Source organism: Nelumbo nucifera, chromosome 1 (assembly GCF_055504915.1).
Source record: "Nelumbo nucifera cultivar China Antique chromosome 1, China Antique-T2T, whole genome shotgun sequence".
Classification (NCBI taxonomy): domain Eukaryota; kingdom Viridiplantae; phylum Streptophyta; class Magnoliopsida; order Proteales; family Nelumbonaceae; genus Nelumbo; species Nelumbo nucifera.
In genome coordinates this window covers 84,425,057-84,446,025 of record NC_142649.1, presented here as the reverse complement: position 1 = coordinate 84,446,025, position 20,969 = coordinate 84,425,057, and the positions used below count along the sequence as shown (strand labels likewise).

The 20,969-nt window shown below is 39.8% G+C and overlaps 1 protein-coding gene across 4 annotated transcripts; it reads right to left on the bottom strand.

The window, feature by feature from the left end:
- Window positions 1–17,130: 17,130 nt before the first annotated feature.
- On the bottom strand, window positions 17,131–20,540 carry LOC148803501 (signaling peptide TAXIMIN 2-like). Of its 4 annotated transcripts, none has more exons than XR_016081256.1 (4): window positions 19,843–20,540; window positions 19,431–19,564; window positions 18,760–19,223; window positions 17,131–18,639 (listed from the first exon to the last, which is right to left on the bottom strand). XR_016081256.1 is itself a non-coding variant. In XM_088896452.1 (2 exons), the coding sequence occupies exons 1-2, from the start codon at window positions 19,935–19,937 to the stop codon at window positions 19,441–19,443; spliced, it is 219 nt and encodes a 72-aa protein (XP_088752578.1). In that variant the 5' UTR covers window positions 19,938–20,537; the 3' UTR covers window positions 19,230–19,440. The 4 variants fall into 4 exon arrangements, 1 of the variants encoding a protein (XP_088752578.1); XR_016081254.1 differs by having other exon boundaries at window positions 18,760–19,220; XR_016081255.1 differs by having other exon boundaries at window positions 17,131–17,592; window positions 18,760–19,220.
- Window positions 20,541–20,969: the final 429 nt, after the last annotated feature.

The following is a 20,969-nucleotide window of genomic DNA, read 5'->3' as shown; positions in this document are numbered from 1 at the left end:
TATCTAACATAACTAGATTTTAAATAGTTAAAATAAAGAAATTGTGCAACAAATTTAAAAAAATTATAAAAAGTAGAAAAATAATTATAACATAACATTGAAATTAATAATAATTTAATATTTTTACATGATATTGTAAATAACTAATTTCACTTATATCAAGTAATAATTCGAGAAAATAACTTTCAAAAAAATAATATTTATTAGTAATAATTTTAAACTCTTAATCTGTATTTATTATATAATTATATATACTAAAATTAATATTTATTGTATTTCAATAATTATTTATTGTTTTCTGTCATAAATGTATTTTCAATGATTATGTATAAATTTATTTTGTTTTGTTATTTAACAAAAAAATTTCAATAATTATTGGAGATTAAACTACTATTATTGAATTTTTAAATTTAATTTATTGTATTTTTGTGATGACTTATTGATTAATATTTATTAAAGATTAAACTATTATTTGAGATTATACTGTTCATTGACTAAGTTAATATATTTTTAGTACTTATTGTGTTTTTTTTCATTATCAATATACTTTCAATAGTTGTGTATTTCCACTATAAATTTTCAACATAATTATTACGGAGAACCCGCGTGGCCCAATGATCTTTTATATATTTTTCCAGTAGTAATTCTAGGTACTATTGCATGTAACGTAGGCATAGCGGAGATTAAACTATTGTTATTTATTAGAGATGGGACTATTAATTTAGCTGAAATTATGAGTGTTCATGAGTTGGTCCGGTTCGGTCGTAGGCTATTTGGCCAACCAAATTAACATAGTCAAGTTGGGGAGTTGGTCAGTTGAAATCAACTGACCTTTTGTGAAAACCGACCCACTCAAGTTGTATCGGTTTGGGTCGACTTTTTGGTTTGATCAGTTGTTTTAAAAGATTTAAACTTAAAAATTAAATTTAATTTTAAAAATTATAGTGCAACTATTAAAAAATTAGATTTATGATATAAAACATTTTAGACTAAGAAATATGGGAAATTTCCCAACTTTCCATATTAATAATTATATTTAAAATATAAATAATAATATATATCCATGGCTAAGTCATCCGATTTTGGTTGGTTTACAAATGGCCAAAGTGAAATTGATACAACTTGGTCGATTTGGTAAATTTTTTAACCAAAGTTAATCTAAAATACTAGAAAACCGACCAACTCGGGTCAAGATGATTGAGTTGGTTTGTTTCATCAATTTGATGAATAAATCTAATTGAAATTAATTATTGTTATTTTTGTATTATAAAAAAATTATTAAAAGTAATATATAAAATATGAATAATTATTAATTATTTAAAAATTTGAAAATATAAAACAATTGTGTACTCTTTTGTGTTTCTATTAGGCTACATTTGGATGCGATGTAAATTTTACATTGGTTTGGATTTACATGCGTTTGGAAAGAGAGTGATTATTATCGACGTAAAACTACAATTCAATTTTGCGTGTGTTTGGATGGAGTATAGTTTTACGTCAATAATAGATGTAAACCTCATCACCTCTAAAGTTTTACACCAATAATTGATGTAAAAACTACATTGATTTTATAGATGTAAAACTTTACACTCTTCCACCCATCACTATTTAAAAAAAGCAACGATCAATTTTTGGTTCAATGTAATACGTCATCAGTGTATTTTTACACTGATTCTAAATGCAGCCTTAGGGTCATTTACTAGAACACACCCTATAGTTTTACGCATTTACTTAAACCTACATTATAGTTTTCATTTTAGTAAAACATCCCATATATTTTACAACTTATTTACTTAATCAACCTTTCATTAAGGATTGTTTTTTTGCCATTAGGCTCATATTTTTTTATTCCAAAAATACCCTTAACACTTTTTTGTACAGAAAACATAATTGACCAAATATAGCTAATAGAGTGGTTGCTCATGTCTTATTAAGGGCAAAAATGGTTTTTTTATTTTTATTTTCTTTTGATTAAATTTATTTAAATGAACATTAGGGTCAACATTGTCATTTTCCATTGTCATATAATGAAAGATTGATTAAATCCATTGCAAATTATAAGTGGTGTTTTAGTAAAATACTAACTATAGGGTAGATTTTAGTAAATCCATGAAACTATAAGGGTATTTTAGTAAATGTCCATTTCTATTATTTAACTTTCACTTAATAAATCCTATGCATCGCACGGGTCCCCGCTAGTAGGAACTTGAAGACAGATAATGTATGTAGCATTTTAAGACCCTAGTATCCACTACGATTACACTAGCAGGAGACCTTACCAACTAGTCTGGATCTTCTACAAACCACCTACCATTCCAACAACAACAAATGGGGACACGTGTCCCAAGACATGCTTTATGCCCTCTCATGTGTGAGTTCATGGGGTGGATGTTTAGTCCATCCCATTAGCTCTTCAAGTTTCAATGTTTCAAACATTTCTTCCATCCCATTTTAATCTCCCGCCTGAAGGCCAAAACCCTAGCTACCGTTTGGACCTTTCATCTTATCACTGCTCCTTCGGTGGTGATCATTTTCACTAACAACAACGGTGGTTCTAGAAATTGACGACAATCCTCTTTACTTCACATTTTTTATTACTTTGATTCCCCTTTCCTCTCATTTCTTTCCGGTATGAATGATTTAAAAAACTCACCGACAACAATCAATTTTGCAACCAGCGGCAATCAATAGTTGTATTGGCTATAATCAATCTAATAGCTTTTGTTTAAAACGTCCTCATATGAACTTGATAAGTCAATCAGATTTTATTCAAGAATAGTAGGTATTAAAACATTACACAAGGTTGATGATCGTCCATGATAATAGAACCATAATCGAAATGGTGAAAAGAACTTGTTTATTGTATTAAACTTATCATACACACACACACACACACACACACTTATTACAAGGAGTTTGATGTGTCATTCTAGATCCTTCATCACAACAGAGTATAACTAATTTCATCGCAATAGATATAACTACATGCAATCGATTTAGGTATTCTCTTAATACCCCCTTCAAGTTGGAGCATGAGGATTAAAAATGCCCAACTTGGGTAATAAAGAAGCAAACCTATCTCGTCCAACAGCTTTGGTGAAAATATCTGTAGGCTGAGTTGATGTGCAAAGATGAGCAGTAGTAATAGCTTTAGACTAAAGGTGCTCTTGTATAAAGTGGTAATCTATTTCAATATGTTTGGTACGCTCATGAAACACTGGATTAGCAGCTATGTGAAGTGTTGTCTTGTTGTCATAGTATAACTTCATGGGTTGTGGATGAGAGAGACCAAGATCAGAGAAGAGTTGTCTTAGCCACAATAGTTTACTAGCAGTGGCTTCCATCGCATGACACTCGGCTTTAGCAGAAGAGTGTGCCACTATTTCTTGCTTCTTACTCTTCCATGACAAAGGGAAGTGGCCTAGAGTTGTGAAATAGCCAGTGGTGGATTTCTGAGTGGTTGGGCAACCAACCGAATTTGAGTCATAGTAAGCTTGCAATTGGAGATCACAGTCAGTCGGAAGAAATATTCCTTGCTTAGGTGTAGCCTTTAAATATTGAAGTACATGCATTGCAACATCTAAATATTGTTGTCTAGGATTACTCATAAACTGAATAAGTGAGTTCTGGTCTTGTGATAGTGAGATAGAGGAGACAACCCATAAGACATCTGTATTGATCTGGGTGATCAACTGGCAAGCCAGATTCAAGTCCCAAATGGTGTTGTTGCGTAATGGGAAATGTATTAGGTTTACAACTTAGCATGCCAGAATCATTAAGGATGTCAAGGGTATATTTTCATTGACTAAGAAGAATGCCTGAGGAAGATCGAGAAACTTAAATTCCAAGGAAATACCGAAGGACTCTAAGGTCCTTAATTGGAAAGTATTGTCTTAGGTAATCCTTAAGAGCAGAAATACGAGTTGGGCCATTTCCGGTAATCACCAAGTCATCAACATATGCAAGTACAACAAGAAAGTTGCTTGATTGTACTAAGGTAAAAAGGGTATTATCAACAACTGATTGTTTGAAATCCCATTGATGAAGAGCATGAGCTAGAGTCTCAAACCAATTGCATGAGGCTTGCTTTAGGCCATAAATGGATCTGTTCAAATGACACACATGCTGATCCTTAGGAGGCAGAAGTCCAAGTGGAGGAACCATGTAGATTTCTTCATGAAGAGTTCCATGGAGGAAAACATTGTCTACATCCATATGATGGAGTTCCCAATTCTGGGCTGCAACTAGAGCCAAAAGGTAGTGCACTATTATGAGCTTAACAACTGGGGCATATGTCTTTGTATAATCAATGCCTTCAGTTTGAATGTAGCCTTTTGCTACTAAGAAGGCTTTGTAACACTCAACAGTACCATCGGGCTTGAACTTTACTTTGTAGACCCAATGACACCCAATGGAAGTCTTTCCGGGTGGTAGGTCAGTCAATGTGCCCAGGTATGGCTGCTCTCAAGTGCAGTTAGTTCAGCTGACATAGCTTGCTTCCGATAGTCATGTTTGCTGGCTTCACTATAACAAGAAGGTTCAGGTTGTGTAGAGGGGATTGAGCCCATAGTTAGAAAATTGGAAATTGGGTAGTGAGTGTTGCATGGGTCAATTTGTGACTGAAGCGTTGGACAAATGTAATCAGCGAGGTGTGGGAGAGGCCTCTTGGAGTGAAATGGGAGATGGTTATGTGAGGTTTATGGGCTAGGAATAACAAGTTCAAGAGTTGGTGAAGTGGTAATGTCCATGCTACTAGTGTTTTTAGGTAATTTGGAACTAATAGAGGGTTGTAAGCTATTACAAATTGGTTTAGTTCTAGGTGTTTGATTAGGAATTGCATCAGCCATCATGTCATCAATGATTGGTAGAGGTATAACTGGTGGTGGAGATGGGTCCAAAAGCATGTTGCGATCAATAAAAGGAAATTTGTGTTCAAAGAAAATTACATCTCTAGACATAAATATCTGCTTATATCATTTTTGACCATTAGGATATCTGACAAACACACATCTAGTGGCATGAGCATCAAATTTATAACACCCACGTCGGGATGTACTTGCACAACAGAGACAACCGAATGTACAGAAATGACTATATGAAGGAGGATTGTAGAAAAGTAGTTCATATGGCGATTTTCTAGCAAGTATATACAGGAGTTAGAAAGTGATTAATGATGTAAGCTGCTATCAAAACACATTCTCCCCAAAATGCAATTGGCAAGTGCGCTTGGAACTGTAAAGCCCTTGCTATCTCAAGTAAGTGTAGCTTGCGCTCAACGGCCCCATTTTATTGAGGGGTGTCTACAAAAGATGTTTAATGCAAGATCCTATGTACTACCAAGTAACCTTGAATAGGCCCAAAAAGAAATTCGGACCCATTGTCAGAACAGATATACTTAAGTTGAGCTTTGAACTGTGTTTTGACCATTTCACATGCAAAACATTACAAGAAAAGAACAAGCATCTGATTTATATCATAACAAATACACCCATGTAGCTCGAGTACAATCATCTACAATTGTTAAGAAGTAATGAGCTCCAGAATGGGATGGGGTGCGATAACCCCCCCAAATATCACAATGTATGAGTGTAAACTATGCATCGGATTTGGAATGACTAATGGGAAAGAAAAGACGTGTTTGTTTTGCTCAAAAGCACATGTCACAACAATCATTATTAGGTATAGTAATATGCAATTCAGGAATCAAAGTGAATTTCTCATAAGAAGCATGGCCCAACCTTGAATGCCACACACGTGGATCATGAGTACGAGTACTATGCAAAGAGAATGATGGTAGAAAGGAAGCAAAGTGATACAATCCATCACGCATTAGGCCCACACCAATAAGCTTCTTGGATGTCAGATCCTGAAGAACAAAGGAAGTAGGAAAGAATAATACAGTACAATTTAGGTCTTTGGTAAGTTTACCAACAGATATAAGGTTGCACTGAAACCCCGGAATGAATGGTACATCCTTTAATACCAAATCCGAAGACAATGTTATGTCACTTTGTGACTAACTGGTAATAGTGTTCCATTTGACAAATGAATCGATTTTAGTGTTGATGCCAATGTAATAGATGTAGTAGCAAATTCAAAGTTAGTAGGAACCATATGATATGAGGCCCTACTATCCAAAAGCCAAGAAGAGGTGTGAGCTTACCTGCAAAGTTGGTTGAGAAGCATGTTTATCATTATTCAGTAGATCAGATGGACTACTGATGGTGCTTAATAACTATTGGTACTACTCCTTGGATAAGCTGAAAATTGGAGAAGATGCTTCGACTAAGCTTGTGCTAGCAATAGATTTTCTAGATTGCCAGTGCCATTCTTGGGTGAGGACTTTGATTGGGTTTCCAATTTGGTGGATACCCAAACAATTCAAAGCAGTGATCCTTATTGTGACCCTGTTTCTTGCAGCGTTCACTAGGAACCTTGGGCCTTTCTTTTCCTCCTTTTAAGTTGAATCTTAGACCTGCCACATGAAAAGCAACGGTTTCCAAGGTCGGACCATGTTGAGCAATTAAGAATTGATGTCTTTCTTCTTGTGATACGAGTGCATAAATCTTACTAATGCTTAGTAGAGGGTCCATACTTAGAATGCTTGATCTAATGTTGTTAAATTTCTCATTCAGGCCGAGCAAGAATTGATACACTTTCTCTCTTTCCCATTCTGTAACAAAATCTCTTTAAACTCCACAAGTACACAGTCCACAGGTACATGATGGTCCAAGAATGTAGGTTGATAATTCATTCCAAATTATCTTGAGTATTGAGAAGTAAATAGAGACAAGAAGACTTTCTTGTCTGAGTAACATGAGTTCTCACTTGAGATGAAAAATTCTTGGTGCATTTCCTTGTGAAAACCTCCGTTCTAAATCTTTCCACATTTCTTGTGCGTTTTCAGCATAGGCTACACTTTCATGGAGGTCTTTAGCTAAAGCATTGAAGATCCATGACAACATTAAAGTTTTCATCTACCTTGTCTTAAATAATAAGCTTCCGTCCAAGGACCTCCTAAGAAGGAGAGGCTTAGATATTGATGGAGATTGCAGTAGGTGTGGCACTACAAAAGACACCAAGCATATTTTCTTGGATTGTATTTCCTCAAAACAAATTTGGGACATGCAGTTTAATAATTCTGAACCTTGCCTGTTCAAATCGGGATAATATCGAAATATTTGAGTGGTGGACTGAAATCCATAAGAAAGATTTGGTTGAGAGGAACCATGTGAAAGAAAAGTATGCATTCGTCGTCTAGCATATATGGAAAATAGTGTTGCTGCCAAATATGAGGCCGAGGGCAACAAGGTGATTTTGCTAGTATCCGAGGCCGATAAATTTGATCTATAAATAGGAGAAGAGCACGTCAGAGGCCCTAGGTGTTATCCCAGGGGTGGAGACTCTGACTATCAAGTTAGCCGAGTGCTTAAAGAGAGGTTGGACCAGGCAAGAGACGAGAGCTCAGAGTTTAGTCCTTAATAGCCAAGGATGATTCTCTCTGGATTTTGGATGTTTACCTTGAGATAAGTGCCCCCTTTTGTAGATAACCTTGCCTTAGGAGTGGTTGGAAGCAATTGGTGATGTGCAACTAAGATTTGATCTGGTCGATGCCACATGGCACAATCTGAGGCCTGCTAAGTATCCCTACATCACTTGCCCCCCCGCCCCCCACTATCGAGGCCGTAGTGGTGGAGGCCAGATGGTGTGTTGTGCGGAGACCTCGGCTTTGGCTGAAGAGAGTACAATGGAGTTGTGTGGAGGCATCAACTTCGACTACAGAGGACTCCTCTTGGAGGTTGTGTGGTGATTGCTTCTCTATTCCCTTCCTGTCTCAGTGGAGGATTGTTATGGGCTGAGAATGCATGACCGTGGCTTACACGGGTGTGGGGCGTCCATGTTGGTCGGTCATGCCTTGTACAAGTGTTGACGTCATTCGGTGTAGGTCCGTACACAAGATGGGCATTGGTGTTGACCGATTGAGTTCGTGCGCAAAATGATACGGAGGGGCATCTAGTTTGGGTTGTCCTTGACCCAAAGCTAACAGGCGAACCAACTCATTCCTTCAGTGTTGTTTCGTCTTCCCGAGGTCGACTCCATGTGTAGTCCATCGGTTCGGGTTGCCATATTGGCTAGTATGTGGCCGTTGGACTAAAGGGATTTGAGCCATACATTTTCCTTTAAATAGGGACATTGGTTGAGCGAGTCTTCACCATTTTCTCAAACCTTGAGTCTTCACCTGTGATCACAGAGACCTCGGCTATCAATAACCGATTCTCTAAGTCTTATTTCTTCGAACAGACACTAGGTAAAGGATTCCCGTCTTCAATATGTCAGCCTTAGACTCTGAACTTGAGTGCTTCACCCTTCATGATTGGAGTGACCCTAGAAGTTCTCCTTCCACTTCGGCTAGTAGTGGGAGTGATAGCAATGACTTCGAGAGCTCCCCTTGGGCGTCTAGCACCCAAGTACTAAGGGAGAGGACCGCCCCACGGGGAGTTGAGCACGACCAACAGAGCGTAGGTTCTCCTGATGAAAGTACTGCTCCACGAGGCCGAGGGTAGATGCCACGGAGAATGCCCCTGAGCTTCCTAAAGTGGTAGAGCCAGAGGAGGCTGAGGAACCTACACATGAGGAGCGAAACAAGGCCGATCGCCGAGAAGTGATGTTGATGTGTTACCCATACTCTGATTTCAATAGTGAGCTCGACAATGAGAAAGTAGTGGCAGTAGTGGCAACTCGCCGAGGGATTTCCCTTGGCTCCCTATATCCTAGAGATCCTTAATTATTATAATATTTCCCTAAGCCTGCTTGCTCTGATTGCCATTAGGACCGTAGTGGCCATGTTGGTGATGGCCTGCCTCCGAGATGTGCCCATGACCCTAAAAATATTCTGGGGTCTGTTCACATTGTGGAAGCATCCTGATGGGGAAGGCCTCAAGTACTTACAAAGCTGATGGGGTAGGGTAGTGGACAACCCGTCATCTGTCCATAATTAGAAGAAGAAGTTTTTCTTCATTATCTGTCTACAAGGGTGGTCCTTCTGGTCTAACTAGGGAACGTTGGACTTGTTGGATGAGAGGATTAAGCCGCACAATAGCAAGGAGGAGTCAACCATGATGAATTAGATTCAAAAGATTGGGATGATTCATGTCGGACCCTTAGTGGAGGAGTAGGCCTTGATGTTGGCTGGCCTTAGTCCTATCCCCATTGGTTTGGGCATTTCTGTTGTCGGGTGGTTGAGTCACTTGTTCAGTGTTCATTGTCGTTCTTCTAACATTGGTCATCTTTCTTGGTTGCAGATATGGAAGGCGACTTGGGGAGATTATTGCAAGCTATGATGGAAAAGTCAAGGAAGGGCCCAGCTGAGGGGATTTCATGGAAGCCAAGTGAGAGGGATCCACCTTGGCCAAAGGGGAATACCGAAGCCGAGAAGAGAAAAGGCGGCTACACCAAAGCGGCAGGCCGAGGTCACTCAATATCCAAGGGCGAAGAAGGTTTTGATGAGGGACCGCCGAGCCGAAGGTGCTTCCGGGGGGTCTCAGTAGTCGGGGCCTCACTCCTCGGGCTCGTGGGATGACATTCTATTGGTGGCGCACTAGGTGTTTTGCCTGAACTAGAGCATCAGAGAAGGGGACTCTTTGAGCAATGCAGGCATCGTCCACGTGTTGATCACCGGCATGCTACCTGCTGTAGACCGTCAATCGTGGACCTAGGTTTCCCCCTAGGTTGTCCGAGACACGCTGCTCGACAAGCTGGCCGAAGTAAGACTAGACCTTGTTATATGACATTGCTTCATTCCTTAGATTTTTCTAACTGATATGAATTCTTTATATCTTCGTATACGTCTTCTTGTGTTGTCAGCCTCTTTGACAAGATGGAAGTAATGATACAACAGATATGAATGTCACAAAAGGAGATTGAATAGCTGAAGCGCTAGTTGACCAAGGAGCAGGCCGACCGAGAGGCTGCTACCGAGATGGCTCGTAGGGAACACGAGCGCCGTAAGAAGCTTGAGGCCTACATGGTGGCCAAGAGGGAGCAGCTGAGAGCCACCAGGGCCTCACTGGACGAGACGAAGCAGAGGCTTTAGGAGGCATCCACCCAAGTTGTGGAGGAGTACAAGGCCTCAAAGGCCCACAAGGAGGAATTAGCTGAGTTCGGTGCCACTTCCTATCTGGAGGGAATCGAAGATACCCAGGCCTAAGTATTGGCATTTTTTTCAGACTTCGATGTCAGCCAACTAGGTCCTCATGTTCAGAGCCTGCACACGAATATGGTGATTGGTGCGGCCAGGGGCCAAGATGACGCTCAACAGCCTACGTAGTAGGAGGTGGTGGCCGATGAGCATGTGGACGTTGAGGCCTAGTGAGGATGCTTGGATAGGGCCGAGGCTCCCTTCTTCAACAACCCTTGGACATACTTTTTTGTTTCTTCTCTTTAGTTTTTTTTAAGGGGCTCGACCCCCCCCCCCCCCAATTAGAGGCCTCTTTTTGTAAAGTCAATCGAATGAATATACATTAAATTTCTAGCCATATTAAGTTTCTTGCAAAAATATACCATTGCTTTCTTTATCTTATTTTTCTTTTGTGTCACACTAAGGGATAATGCCTCCTCCAAAGGAGTAGATTTTGGAAAGAAACTCGTAACTCTTGACTTAGCTACGCGCAAAGGCGTTTCACTTAAAGGCTTTTAGGGTGAGGCTGACTCTTGTCGCTGAGGTCTTGGGACCCTCTGCCTTAGCAAAAAGGAAGGGAGACAATTTCCTTAGCCTTCATGGCTTGTTCTTCTTTAGGGATTTAGAGACCAGACTCGCGTGTGGTCAAAGCCCAATGAATGGTATGCGACCAAGGTTGTGGAGTGTTTTTGCCTTGATGGAGTAGTGTTATTTGGTTAGTGTGTTGTTCATCATATTTTATGTTAAGTAATGGGCCGATGTTGGCTCTTTGGCCTTCACAAAGACTCACCTCTTCTGAGGGTGTTAAAGGTCGAGGCCAATGTCGTAAGCCACTCATTAACAATGGCCGAGGTCCCGGAAGTTCTTGCCTTAGCTAAAATTGCAACTAAACGTATGACTCTCAAAGAGTCGTGTGCCTTAGGCCGACGTCCAGTTCGAGTGTATAACCTTAAAGAATGTTGTATGATACGGCTGGTCGTTTGGCTGAGGGGTCCTAGGAATTGGATAAAACAAGAATGTTTACACTAAGGTGCATCAAGCCGAAGTGAGAGGAACTTTTACACTTTATTTACAAAATTTTCACTAGTCATGTTTACATCACTGATAATACATCTAGAGGTTTTCGGAGTTCAAAGTACAAGGTACTAGTCTTCCACTCATGTACTTGAGGCGAAAGGTGTTGGAGCTGACCACTTGCTTTACTCTATAGGGCCCTTCCCAGTTAGGTCCAAGATTCCGGGCGCCAGGCTCGAGGACCATAACCTTTTTGTGGGAGGAGGTCAACTTCTTTGAAGTGACATTCTCTGACCTAGGAGTTGTAATATCTAGCAATTCTTTGTTGATAGGCCACAACCCTGATTTGAGCTTGCTCTCATACGCCTTCTAACATATCAAGGTTGTTTCTTAAATCTTTATCACTCTCAACTTCTTGGTACGCCTCGTTTCAAAGCGTCGGCTGGCCGATCTCTGCTGGGATGACAGCCTTTGTTCCATATGTTTAATTGAAGGGAGTTTTACCCGTGGTAGTCCGAGGTGTTGTCCATCTTAGACAGTGTATGCCCTTAGCTCGAATCAGATTGATGTACACTAAATATTTATTGTAAATGAATAAAAGTACATAATTGATTCATGTTATATTTGGTGTGTTTCTGTGTAATTACCCTTAAATTGGACATTTATGAGACTCATGCTAGTTTAGAATGTTCTCAGCCATTGGATAGATCTAGGGAGGTTTATCTTGCCAAGGCTAACACTAATGTGCTGCCAAGTTGGTTGAGGTAGTTTGTCTCAACTTCCAGGGTTAGACCCGAAGCACATGTAGTGTGTGTTTGCTTGAAACACTGAACTCGGACCAATTTCCAATTGTGCCCTGGACCTTAGAGACTGATGGGCAAAACTAGAAGGTTACACCTAACCCCTAGACTCGATTATGGTATTGCACTAAGTGTCGGATTGGGCTATCTTTGACATGCCAATAAGTGAGATCCTTAGCGGGAGTCAAAACCCGGGTATGTTGGGGTAGTGTGAGAATTCAGTTGAGTGGGTGATCATAGTGACAGAACCAACCCCTTTGTCAGACAAAGTGAATGATCGGGGACTGCACTCTCTCTGATGGAAACCAAAACTTCTGGTAGTAGATTTCAACCGTGTTTGAGAGTGCAATACTGTACCTTGTAGCCGAGGGAGAGGTCATCTCTTGTCAGGCAGTTTTTGATCATTATGGGTTAAGATGTTAAGTGTAAGACCATTTAGGGCTTTTATACCTGATGGGCTAGTCTCACTTAAGAACCATAGTCCTTGGGCCTTCATAAGGTGCATGGACTCAAGGACCATTTAGTGTAAATGTTGAGCCCATTAAGAACCCATACTGATGGACTCAGGGGTTCACTGTGTACAATAGTGAATTCGGCCAGGCCTTGTAATAGAGGTTAGGCTGAACCCATATGGCTTTTGTGAGATCAATGTTAGGCTCCCATGCCATACAAAGAGAGCCAAGTTAGCCGACAATTAAAAGGGAAGGTGAACCCACTTATTTAATGGGCCTAGGGCCCAAGATTAATATGATTAACTAGGGCGTCACATGACAGCTTAAGCAGTCATGTGACATGGGGCGAATATGGGTATGAATCTGGGTTTGGATTAGCAGATAAGATAAGGGAATAAGCCTTATCACTTAAGGAGTCCAGATCCAAATAAAGATTTGGATTAGGAAACTCCTAATTGGATTAGGAGAAGCTGATCCTTAAGGCTTATAAATAGAGGGGACGGATTGCATGAGTTTCACACTTTTTTTGCTCTCAATTCTCTCCCTCTGTTCTTGCCGCCCTACCCTATTCAATCTCTAGTTTCTTGGACTGATCAAGATTGGATATTGATTCTGATTTTTGCAAGAAAAATCAGATTTAATTCATGCTCACCATCCCTTGCTTGATCCTTGCTAAAGGATTGCAGTTCTTGTTGAACTTGCTTCATCTCAAGATGCGCCATCTTCAGTAGAACTGGGTTTTGGTACCCTCTTTGGGCGTAAACACCTACGTTAGGAACTACACGTGTGGATTTCGTATCAGGTATTGCTCTCCCATTCTTTTGGTTTCAGATCTGGTCCATTTTGTTTCAAGAATGATCCTTGAAAAATGTAGTTTTTCTAAAACTGAGAATACAATTCCCGAAAGGGAGAAAAGAAATTTTTGAAAATTTGCCCAACCACCCTACATGGTTCGTTGATCATCCATATGATGGATCTCCCTTCCCTTTAGTCTAGTGGGCCCACAGATCGCTGTATAGATCATCTGCCCAAACTCCATTGGCTCTGTCTTAGTCTCACCTTCGGTTTCGTCCATGATGGTTCTATTGGCGACCTCTGTTAGCCCGTTGGTGTGGGGGTAGTTGACTGATGTGTATTGTTGTCTTATCCCCAGACTTCCACACCATTCTCTGAACCTCGCATCATCGAACTATCGGTCGTTGTCTATGACGAGCATGTGGGGAATGCCAAAACAACAAGCGATATTCTTCTAGAAGAAATTTAGGATCGTCTTAGCCGCGATGGTTGCTAAGGGCTAGGCTTCAATCCACTTGGTGATATAATCTATTGCAATGACGAGATATTTCCTATTCCCGGTGGTTGGGGGGAATGGTCCAAGGAGGTTCATTCCCCCATCCAATAGCTCCATAATCCCGATCCATACCTACCCACCAAATTTTATCTCAAAATTCCCTCATTTGACCCAACATCAAGCCTTGATGCTGTTTTGGTGAATCTTATTGATTAAAAGATCACCTATCACAAATCTCCATCATCCAAACCTTATTTGACCAATCAGACCCCGCCACCATGTTCAGAGACCCAAAGAACCCTAGCACATCAAATTTCATGACCAAACACTTTCATTTGACCATTGAAAAAGTAAAATTCCATTTTAGACCCTCTCATTGATTGGAAAACCATAGGACTATGATATGAAGTGAACCATTAAATCTATACATCTGATCAAAGATCCATCACTTCCATCAGATTCAGGACGTTTAAAGATGCTTACCCACTAAATTTCATCCCAAAATTCCCCCGTTTGACCCTTCATCAAACAAAGATTCTATTCTAGCAAATGTTATTGATCCGAACTTGTCAGCCACAAATCTCAATCTTCCCAACCCCGTTCATCTGATTAGACCTCACCACTGTGTCCAGAGACCCAAAAAACCCCAACACACCAAATTTCATGACCAGATTCATCCATTTGACCGTTAAACTGGAGAGATACCATTTTGACGCACCAGATTGAATCGCCACATCAGCTGTCCAACCTAGAATCTTAAGTGGGAGGGGACTGATGTCAGTTCCTTACTTAACCCCCTTAAAACACCTGGACCAATGAATTTGAGCCTAATAAGCTTAAAAAGCTCAAAATGCCAAACAAGCCCCTACTTAAAATCAAGAAAAGACAAAATAACATTTAAAAGTTCTTTAAATTTACATTTTTTGCCACTGTCAGCCCCAAATACGGGGCCGTAACGTTTGACACACCCCAATCCCTCATTGGACGCATGAAACCCATAAGAAACCACCCAAAATTGAGAAAGCCTATTGCACAACTTGTCAATTGCAAGCCCTCATCTCTCAAAGTCCATGCTTATTTCAGTGAAAAAACTTTACTGAACCACAGACCCTGTAGCTGGACGAGTTTGAGACCCACCTCCCTCCATTTTCTCTATAAATAGAGGCCCAACTTGAGCTTGAGGGAGGAGGAGAGTTTCCCAACCCCTGTAACACACTTAGTTTGCTTGAAACCCCGAAATCCTTTAAGCCAAGCTCAAGCCTCATTCCCTGTTTTCATGTTTCAACACCAGAAATGCCTAGCCTAGCTCCTGCCTTACTCAAGCTTCATTTGAAGTCCTTTTAGCTACTGGAAAGATTGTTTCAAGGTCGTACACAAGAGGTAAGTCTCTTATTCCACCGTATCTTTGCTTTTAGTTTAGTTTCAGGTTGCTTAAAGCTCTGAAATCTTGGGAAACTTGCATTCCCAGCTTCCTCTAGTCTTAGGGAAACTAGTACCCAAGACTCGATAACATCACCTCAAATCAATTATGGAAGAACTTGGGAACATTTTTGCCAGGTTTCAGGAGCTCTGAGCAATCTTATTAGTTTATGTTTTGTCGAAATTTGAGCCTGAATTACTCCCGTAGTGGGTTGCTATAGCAACTTGGAGAGATGGGTGCTTAACACCTTCCCTCTCCCAATCTTTGGAACCCAAAGCCTTTCAGTTCAATGCCTTTCCTTGGCAGAGAACGGAGTCACTATCAAGGCAAGTAAACTGTTTTTTGAATACAAAAATGAAGGCCCATTTCCTTTAAAAGTGGTTGGCGACTCCCTTTCTTTGTGTCAGCCATGAGCTTCCCGGAGCTCACACCTATCTTTACGACCAAGAACTTGGTCATCCAAATGACTTTCCGAGGCTTGGTCCCCACTATGACTGGTAGAGTGAGAAGGTTTTGTGAGGACCAAATCCTTTCTCCAACCTAAGCCCATCACAAGGCAAAGGTACCTTAACCCTAACTTGACATACACTTCAACCCAATGAGCCTAACTTGATCTTAGAATATACAATTGTGCTAGGCCCATCATGATGGTTTGGGCCATGCTAGGCCTGGGGTTCCAGGTCCACGGGCTGGAATGGCATGGCACAACACGATTGTGCGTGCCATGCTGGCCGCGTCCCACGTGTCGGCACGACACACGGCACCGTTTGTGGTCCCATAGCTATATAGGTTTTTTTTTTACAAAAATACCCCTAACAACTATAAACAACTATATAGGGGGGTATTTATGTATTTTGGTTTTGGAGGAGAAAGAATGACACAAATGCCCCCTAACAACTATATAACAGCTAGTTTGGGGGGCATTATGGGTAAAGTGATAAATAACTTTACAATGACCAAAATACTCCTCCCAACAACTAAAAAATGACTAGTTTCTAGGGTATTTTGGGTAATTGAATTATTTTCAATTCCTCTCCTCCCAACAACTAAAAAATGACTAGTTTTTAGGGTATTTTGGGTAATTGAATTATTTTCAATTCCTATAAATAGCCCTATCCTCCACCATTTTCAATTACTACAATGATCAAAGTCAAGAACAATAGGAGAAAATGACAAAGTCAATATTTTTTGTATACTCAATAATTTTATAGCATTTTTCAAATTATTGTAAATTTTGTTTTAATTTTATTTGATATTTTTTAATAATTTAATTCTTTTATTTTCAATTTGTAACTATATCGTATTTTTTATATTTTATTAATTTATTCCACTTTTTAATTTTCATATTTCATTCATCCAACCATTGTATTCTTTGTGTCATTCAAATTTAAATGAAATAAAATTCCTATTTTTCTTCTAATTTGTTATTCACTTTGAGTCTTTGTCTCTTTGACTTCTTATTTGGTTAAGTATTTTTTTCTCATTTCTTTGTTAGGTTTCTTATTTTTTCAAATAGTTTCCAAAGAAAAGTTAAATATTTTAGTTTCACTTAATAAAGAAATAGAAAAATAAAAAATGTCAAAAAAAAAACAAAAAAAAAACTGTCTAGCCCTATTCGACTCATGCCCAAGGCCCGTCTTATGGCACAGTCCGACACAACCCAGGCCCATAGCACGGCCTGCAACCCACCCGGCCCAGGCCCACGACACGGCACGGGTCTGCATGGGCTTGACCCAGGACGGCCCGCAGGCTGTGCCGGGCACCTGGCATGGCTCATAAATCAATGTCACATCCAACCTAGTTATTAAACGGGTACACGTTCTAAAATGGATCATTGAAATCCAAAATAATGGGATGAGATGTAATGTCAGAATTTCAGACTCCATTGACGGTCCTAAATGTAGCATTGAGGAAGCTATTTATCAGAAAAAAAAAAAAAAACATGTACTAGTGAATAATTCAACGCACTCAAAGACTTTTTATTTTTTTGAAAGATTTTTCTTTTTTTTTTGTTTTTGGGTAAAATACAAAATCTCCCCAAAAGTTTCTCACAATCATAAAAACCTTCTTTACAGTTTAATTTTAGCCTCCCTTCCCTCAATGACCAAGACGGAAAATGTTAAACTAATGATAATTGTTTACAAAATACCTATTTTACCCTTATATGATTATTATATACCTATTTTTATGGAAATACCCTTTGCCCAATCTAAAGAAAGAGCTTTTGCCAGTTGAAGAAAAAACTGACTGTCGATGACCGACGCTCTCCATGTACTGAGGTGAAACTCTGTTCCTCCGCTTTTCTGAAAATGACAAGGCGCCGGCTTGAGTGTGAAAGCCAGCAAGTGCAGCAGCCAAACCGCCTTCGCCAGGCGCAAAAACTCTCCATAGAACTCGGTCGATCCTCAGGTGGTTTCCAGCCATAGTTAGCGTCTTTGCTGCAAGTCGCCGAAGAGAGTGATATGATCAGTGTTTTCCCCACTTCGAGCATGAGGTGAGCTCCAGAAAAATTGAGGGAAAAAAGAGAGATTGAGTGAATTTCTTCTTGTGTTCATACTTCCCCTGTATCCTCTACTTATAACAGAGTCTCAACCAAATTCGGTTACAACTAACAGAAAGGACAAATTTCAACAAACTCCTAACAGACTATAGCAGCTTATGACAGACCACTAAGAGATTATTCTCTGAATCGTGCAGATTTGATGATTGCTCTCTTGGGTCGTTGCAGTATTGGCTGACCAGCCTCTGCATTTCCATCAAAGCGATTCCTCCATCTTGGGGTGAACGATAGAGCAGAACTTAGCGAACGTTGGAAATTCCGGTCGTATCTCATCAAAACCCAGTATTCGACTCTTTGTTTCTCCTCTTCATGCAATGAAGGTTACGGAAATACCACACTGCGGTTACCAAGGGAAAATCTGACAGAACATATGAAGATTGAAGAGTTGCCTATCTAGAGTGGAACTGGCTTGCCAGTTTTCCAACTTATTGTTTGGATTTGTTCCTTACAAAATTGGTCCTCACAGCCATTGTAGCCGCATATTGATCGAGGACGTCTCTGTATCCATCTTACAGCCCTTCCGCTACACATCGGGAACACCTCGTACTTGTATGTTTTCTCCCAATGCATGACTGTGTGAGGACCAATTTCGTCAGAAGAAATTGGAAATCTTTGAGCTGATATCTATGGCCAGTAAGGTATGGAAATATCCATGGTCACTATGTAGTGATGTCTGTTCCAATGGAAAACAGATTCTATTCTCACATAACCCTTCTTCTCACACCGTCCTAATAGCCCATTGCAGCCGTGCATTAATAATATTTCTCCATGAATTAAAATAAACAAATACAGAAGTGTTCCATCGTCCGGTAAGTTCTGCTATATTAAGTACCGGTGCCTTGTCATTTTCAGGAAACCGGAGGAACAGAGTTTCACCCTCAGTACATGGAGAGTGTCGGTCATCGAGGGTCGGTTTTTTCTTCAGCTGGCAAAAGCTCTTCTTCAGATTGGGTAAAGGATATTTTAGTAAAAATAGATATACAATAATTCATATAGGGGTAAAATAGGTATTCTGAAAAATTCAGGAGAAGTTTTTGTATTTTACCCTTTGTTTTTTTTCTGAAAAATCCCTGAGACGATTTTCGTTCGTTAGGATGCAAGAGCATAGCGTCCGGAGGAGAGTCAACGCAACTGGAAGTTACAGAAAGTCTCTCACAAGCATACGTATAGGCTACTTGGTTGCAGACTCCGTTTACAATGGATCACCACAAACACTAGGATTACTTCGGAGACCCAATCTGCAGTCTTCAAGCACACCTGAGACTTAGATCTTCCATGGCGGGAGAACCTTGGCAATATTCACGCATTTGACAAAAGTGCTGGAATCACTTTCGACAATCCCATCAAGCGAGACATTTCACAGCACAGGCAGCCTTATTATCAGAGCAAACTGGGATAATTAGTACAGGTAGAGACTTGCTTTGGAGATTATTTCCAATAGAATCTCTGGCCACAATCCCCATCGACATTTATATTGATCATCTCCTCAAGAGGCATCACCCGATTCTTCTTCCAAAGAAATAAAAAAAAAAAAAACAAAATAAACAACCAGGGAATCCACTAACAAGAATAATTTCCAAATCTCTAATAACCGAAAAAAAAAAAAACCCTCAAGTTTGGTGAATTGCCCAATCACGAATTCTAATTATATATAAACTAATCAAATGGATACACGGATCAACTAAAGGAAGAATGGAAAAGAAAGATATAATATACATGATCAACATCAACAGGGGATTCGACCAATAAACCATCTAATCACTTCAATAGGAAGCTGTATAAGATGCACAACGAAATTCGCCATCCCAGCATAGCAATAGCACCAGGGGCAGAAGCACGTCAACACCGATCTGTTGTCATTCAAAAACCAAGAGAAAATTAAATTGAAGCAGGATTTCCAAACCCAAAAGAAATAAGAAGGTGCTGATGAGATTGCATTCTATGGCAAGACATTACATTTACAGATGATTGCAAAAAGCAACTCCAAAGAAACCATTGACTTGTAACAATTCAACAGTTTAAAATTTGAGACATTAATCCCATTATCCAACCTCTTTCATCCACAAAGAAAAGCCAAAAGCACAATCTTCTCAGCATGCATGGAGAGAAAAATGAGAGAAATACTCACCCAATGACAAACAGAAGACCGCCCACAACAGATAACACAAAGGCAATAAGAGCAAAAGGCAATCCAATCAAGAACCCCAGAGGTCTGCAATGCATTCTATTAATTTTGTCCTTATGACGTAATGACTAGAGCCCTTGTACTTGGGTGGAGTGTGTATATCAAGTCAAGTCATTTAACATTTAGGATCTTAACATACCACCACCCTTCTACCATCAACCTTCCTGCAGCTCTCATTCTGGGAAAGGATAACCCTTTCCCTTTGGTGATTTTCATTCTGTTTCAGGTGTATTACATTCAATTATGCATCGTGCTTCATGGGGGTAGGGTTTGACACCAATGCTCCTTAAGACTGTTGGAATGCGTCAAATCAAACCGTCTAGCCTTATAAAACAGCCCTTCTTAGAGGAAAAGGCTTTCTGAATTTTCTTGTGGTTTGAGAGGAGAGGACGAAGAAGTTGCAACTGTTTTTTCCCTACCATACATCCCCACTTCTATCTGAAATATAGTCAGTCCTACAATGTTTTTTTTTTTTTACCAAAATAACTGTTCAGAAATGATAATATGTTCTTATAAGGGTATTGGGTATTATCGGTAATATTAGGATTAAAGCTGCTGCTTTGCCATGGTTGACCTACTTTCTGTTCTGCGTTCGTTCTTAAAAAATTGTTCGGCGTGTGAGTAAAATTGGGTTTTGAGTTATCATTAACCAAATAATTCATCGATTCTTGTGGATTTTCCTTTATCATCTTTATGCATCTTCTACGGACTACCCACCGCACATCCGCATGGGCATGGACCGCCTGGCTTTCCGCAGCACTCAAATATGCCATCTTCTATGTATTTTTCAAGGAAAATCTCAATATTTGAATGGCTTATATTATTTGACGAGAGCCCAATAAAAGGGGGATTTATTTAGAAATATGTAGAAGAGCTTTGATCAATTAAAGCATCTCATGAATTTTGATGAATGCCACCGGACCTGATTGGTCACTCCTTTTATGATACCGATTGGTTATAAATTGTTTCGATATTATGCCTTTTCGGTATCATAGTCGAACTTTAAACACATGATTATCAGTTAATTGATTGTAAGTTTTTTTCTGATATCATTTATTTTGATACAAAGG

Bases quoted from the DNA above. Each gene is read 5' to 3' on its own strand.
- LOC148803501 (XM_088896452.1), bottom strand. From the start codon at position 19,937: ATGCATTGCAGACCTCTGGGGTTCTTGATTGGATTGCCTTTTGCTCTT. The intron at 19,565-19,842 runs GTGAGTATTTCT...GAATGACAACAG, and splicing joins GGTCTTCTGTTTGTCATTGG to ATCGGTGTTGACGTGCTTCT.